This window comes from Tetrao urogallus (assembly GCF_951394365.1).
Source record: "Tetrao urogallus genome assembly, chromosome: 19".
Classification (NCBI taxonomy): Eukaryota; Metazoa; Chordata; class Aves; order Galliformes; family Phasianidae; genus Tetrao; species Tetrao urogallus.
Window position 1 is genome coordinate 7,086,956 of NC_136832.1, and position 4,470 is coordinate 7,091,425.

Consider the following 4,470-nt stretch of genomic DNA (forward strand, 5'->3'; position numbering starts at 1 on the left):
GCTCTGCCTTTTTTTGAAGACTTCAAGCAGACTCACCTGGGAGGCAGCAGGAAGCTGCGATCCCCCCCTCACAGCCCTTGCCTGCCTCTCCCATCCCACCTGCAGCTCTTCTCTGCAATTCAAAGCAACGTCTTGCAGTTGGAGGCGAAACAGTTTTATTCTTGCAACTACACGCTGGGAGCCTGCCAGGACAGCGGTAGATGTTAACTCTGTTCCAGCCAAAGCCTGGGACTCTCGGGCTGCTTGGGTGGCTCTGTGTCCACAGCCACACCTGGTATTTTCCAGGACAGCTTCACATCCAGCCTGTTGCTGGTTCTGTGGTCCTATACCTCGTGCTGATGCGCTGCCTGGAGAGCCATACGTAGCGCTGAATGACTTGGGGTGAGAATATCTTAGAAGCTTCAGCTGGCAATTTCAACATCCAAAGCAATACAGTCACTGCTGCCTGTTCTCTCCCCTTTGTGGGGGAACGCCATATTTGCAGAGGTCTCCAGGCTCCATCTCTATCAGCACAACCCTTTTCTTTCTGGCCCTTGAGCACATGGCTTGGTGCAGCCAGCAGCTCCTACCTCCTGAATGACCTCAAGAATGATTTCCGACCGGTCCTGAAGAAGGCCTCAATCTGTTCCAGGGATCTCCGTTTGGTTTCTGGAACGCAACAGCCTGTAAATAAAATATTCCCAGCGCAGATGACAGCAAAGAATAGGAACGGCACCTCGAGGCCAAAGGACTCCTGGAAAGTGGGACAGAAAGCGGACGTAAGCTAGTGCAAGAGACTCCAAAGAAGAGATCCTGGATGCCTCTAGGGCTGTACTCACCACAACCCCAAGGAAGAGCTGGGTCAGGGCAAAGGCTGTCACCCAGCTCACGACAACACAGAGGCCCGATGCCACCCCACGGGCTTTCAGAGGGAGGATTTCTGACATCAGCAGCCAGGTGATGGGCCCCCAGCCCATGGCATAGCCTGCAGGGGACGAAGTCATGAGGCTTCAGAGCTCATTAGGTGAGCACAGCACAATCCTACCTCAACCAGTCCGTCATTATTCCCCACCATACACACTCCACCCATCCTGAAAGTGACTGCAGATGCCATCTTAGCCTGCCAGGGAGGTTCTGTGTCCCTTTCAACCCCAAGCCCAGATCTCTTTGTTCCTTATCATCTTGTCCAAGAAGAGAAACATGCCCCCAGGCTCATACCCAGCCCTGGGCTCTTGCTCTGTGCACCTACCCATTATGAAGAACATGGCAGCCAGGAGGGGGATGAGGGTGACGTAGTGGATGGGCTCAGCAGGAGGGTTGGCAATGCTCCCCAGGGTCCTGTTGGCAGTGGTGCTGTTCTCAGAAGATGGCACAAAGTGGATGTAGAGCCCCATGGTCAGGTTGGAGGCCAACATGACTCCAGCTGTGGAGAGATGCAACAGCGCAGAAGGATGAAAGGGAGAGCAATCTGTGTGACGGTTCTGGATGTGATGCTCTGGAGCTGAGCCTCTGCCAAAGGGAAAACACCCTTCCACAGTCCTGCATGGTGGAAGTCTCCACTCCTGCACGTTTACAAAGCCATTAGAAATCCTTAGAGAAAAGATTCCTTTGCACACTCTGAGAGAGACATACCCGATACAAAGAGAAGGATCTTCCTCCCAGCTTTATCCATTGACACAGCAGCGATTGCCACTGAGAACAGCCGTACCAGGCCCACAAGAGCTGCATCATACTCTGGTTTCTGCAACAGCAAAAGTGATGGAGAAGCTGAGATGGGAGACCTGCCAACCAGGTGCTTCAAAACAGGCTGCAGGGTTGGGGTCTTGGATCTGCATGGGACATGGCAGACATCTCTGCTGGCAGGGCATTGGGCTGCACAGGGGCTCACCAGGATGACGGCCATTTTCTTGAATATCGGCTGCAGGTACACGAGGATACAGGTGACACCAGAGAGCTGCTGCAGGAACCTCATCCCCACAGCAATCAGGATGGGCTTGTAGATAAAGGGATCCTTGATCTCAGCACAGGAAATCCGCTGGCTCTGGAGGGGGGGGTGGGGGACAAAGCCAGAAAGCTGACACATTAGCACAGCTGCAACACGCAAAAAGCAGCTCAGGAGCTGCCCAAAGCAGGCTGGGTTTTTCCATTTTCCTATCTCATGCTGGAGGTGAGGCCGGTCCTCACCTGCTTCCTCACGCTGTCCTTAATCTGCTCGTACTCCTGGGCATAGTCTGTGTCCTTGCCCCTCAGCCAGCACAGTGAGCGCAGGGCCTCGTCCTCCTTCCCCTGGGAGAGCAGGAAGCGGGGTGAGTTGGGCATGAAGCAGAGCAGGAGGATCATGGTGAGCACAGGCACTTCCCCTGCCACGGCCAGCCAGCGCCAGTCCAGGAGCAGCCCTGCAGGAGCCAGGTTGGTTGGAAGGAGAATCATAGAATCACTGAGGTTGCAAAAAACCTCTCAGATCTTCAAGTCCAGCCCCAACCTCCACCACAGCCACTAAACTTGTCCCCAGTTGCCTCATCTCCATGATTCTTCAATGCTTCCAGGGATGGTGACTCCACCACTTCCCTGTGCAAGTGAGGGAACAATCCTGCCTTCCCACTGCACACCCAGATACTTGCCCAGCGCATAGAGGATGAGGGAGCCCAGCACTGCCATGATCTGAGGACACGTGCCCAGCATGCCTCGCACCCCAGGGTGGGAGATCTCAGAGATGTAGACCTGGAGCAGGACAGCACACACTTAGCTGATCTACAGCACACAGCCAGAACGAACAGAACATCCCTGCATGTGTCTCACAGTCACACAGCTCAGCTGGGGAATCCCAAACTGCTGGAACACACATCCTTAGAGAGGGGAACATGGAGGGGCTGTTTCTGGCAGTGGGACAGGGAAGCCCCTGCAGCACTCATCCCTGCCCCAGTGTGGGAGGAGTGCTCAGACTCCAATGACTGGAAAGACACAGCCGGAGGTTGCTCAATCTTTGCCTTCCTCTCTGTATGTGACATGAGGTCAAACTCTGGTAAATAAGGGAGGGAACAACTCTGCGGAGGAACAGAGCAAGGAACAAGGACCTGCCTGCCTTCCACTTTTTGTGGTCCAGAAAAGCCCACCCAGCAGAATGGGGGCAGATGTGCTGCGAGATCACTACCCTGGGGCATCCCCCCAACCCCTCTAGCACATCCATCCCCTACGGCACAGACACAGCCCTGAAGCTCTGCTGATGCCTCCGAAGCAGAATGAGGCCCCACCTCATTCAGCTCAGCTCCACCTCGCCTCCCATCACACAGACTCTTAGGACACATACCCGGATGGAGGCAGCCGTCACACCACCGGCGTAGCCTGTAAGCACGCGGCCCAGCAGCAGCATCTCGATGCCCTGAGCACCGGCCATCAGTGCATATCCCACGGCAGAGGGCACAGCTGAGAACATGATGCTGAGCTTGCGGCCCAGGTGGTCATTGAGGAGCATGGCGCTGAGCCCCCCCGCCGCCGCCCCCAGCATGAACACCGACTGCAGGGAGACACAGAGGGGCTTTGGTGGAGCCTGGCTCTCTCTGTATCCCCCCAGTGGAGACGGTCCTGCACCTCACCCCAAACCAGGATGCTCTGTAGCGGTCCAGCCTCAGCGCGGGGTCGGGGTGAGCCTCCAGGACAGGGATCACCGGTGAGGGGTAAACCAGGGCAAAGCCAAAGCTGAAATTCCCCAGCACGGCAGAAAACACTGCCATGTAGAGCCGCTTGTTGTTGAGGCTCCTGGAGGTGGGCAGAGCAAGAAGAATGTGTTGGACATCTCTATGGCACTCGATGGAAGATCCAGCTCACTCTGTTGCAGCTTTCCCCCATGGATGCATTTCAGTTGAGCCAGCTGGTTCTCAGCCAGTTCAACAAACAGAAAAGCAGAAGCTGGAAGCAGGCAGCACTGCAATCCCAGAGAGCTCCCTGCCACCACCCCACAGCAGCACCCTGTGCCCCACAGCCCACCTACCCACGGCTCTCCCAGACAGATCCCAGCACCTTGAGCCTCGCACAGGATGAGTTCCCTCTCACTACAGCCACGGGGCCACAGCCAACTCAGAGCTCCCAAACCCCAGATCCAGGTTCATGGCCACCCCACATCCAGCCCCACAGCCACAGCCTGGCACTTACTGCAGGTACTCCTTGTCCAGCCCCTTTCTGATGCTCTCAGGGAAGGTGTGGTATGAGGAGCTCGACCTCCTCACCAGCGGCTCCCGCACGCTCGGCTCCATGGTGGTGGCCATGCAGCTGCTGCCTGTCGTGGTGAAGGCACTGCTGTGCTCAGGGCCGGATGCTCGAGGAGGTTTCAGGGGCCTGAGAGGAAGAAGCAACTGAAAGCGAAAGGGGAGAGGCCACCCAGTGTTTCTTAATCAGGGAAATCTGTGTCTTGTGAGCTCATACCCTGATTAAGTTCTGGAGTGGGAACTGGGCTGGGGTAGAGAGGTGGAGGGAGATGACGGTGCTCTGCACGCC

At 56.3% G+C, this 4,470-nt stretch overlaps 1 protein-coding gene across 1 annotated transcript; it reads right to left on the minus strand.

The window, feature by feature from the left end:
- Window positions 1-565: 565 nt before the first annotated feature.
- On the minus strand, window positions 566-4,229 carry SLC2A6 (solute carrier family 2 member 6; the record flags this gene model as incomplete). The annotated part of the gene is made up of 10 exons (XM_079544808.1): window positions 566-733; window positions 819-964; window positions 1,229-1,402; window positions 1,612-1,720; window positions 1,868-2,020; window positions 2,164-2,375; window positions 2,589-2,700; window positions 3,287-3,493; window positions 3,573-3,735; window positions 4,129-4,229. The coding sequence occupies 10 exons, from the start codon at window positions 4,227-4,229 to the stop codon at window positions 566-568; spliced, it is 1,545 nt and encodes a 514-aa protein (XP_079400934.1).
- Between the last annotated feature and the right edge of the window lie 241 nt (window positions 4,230-4,470).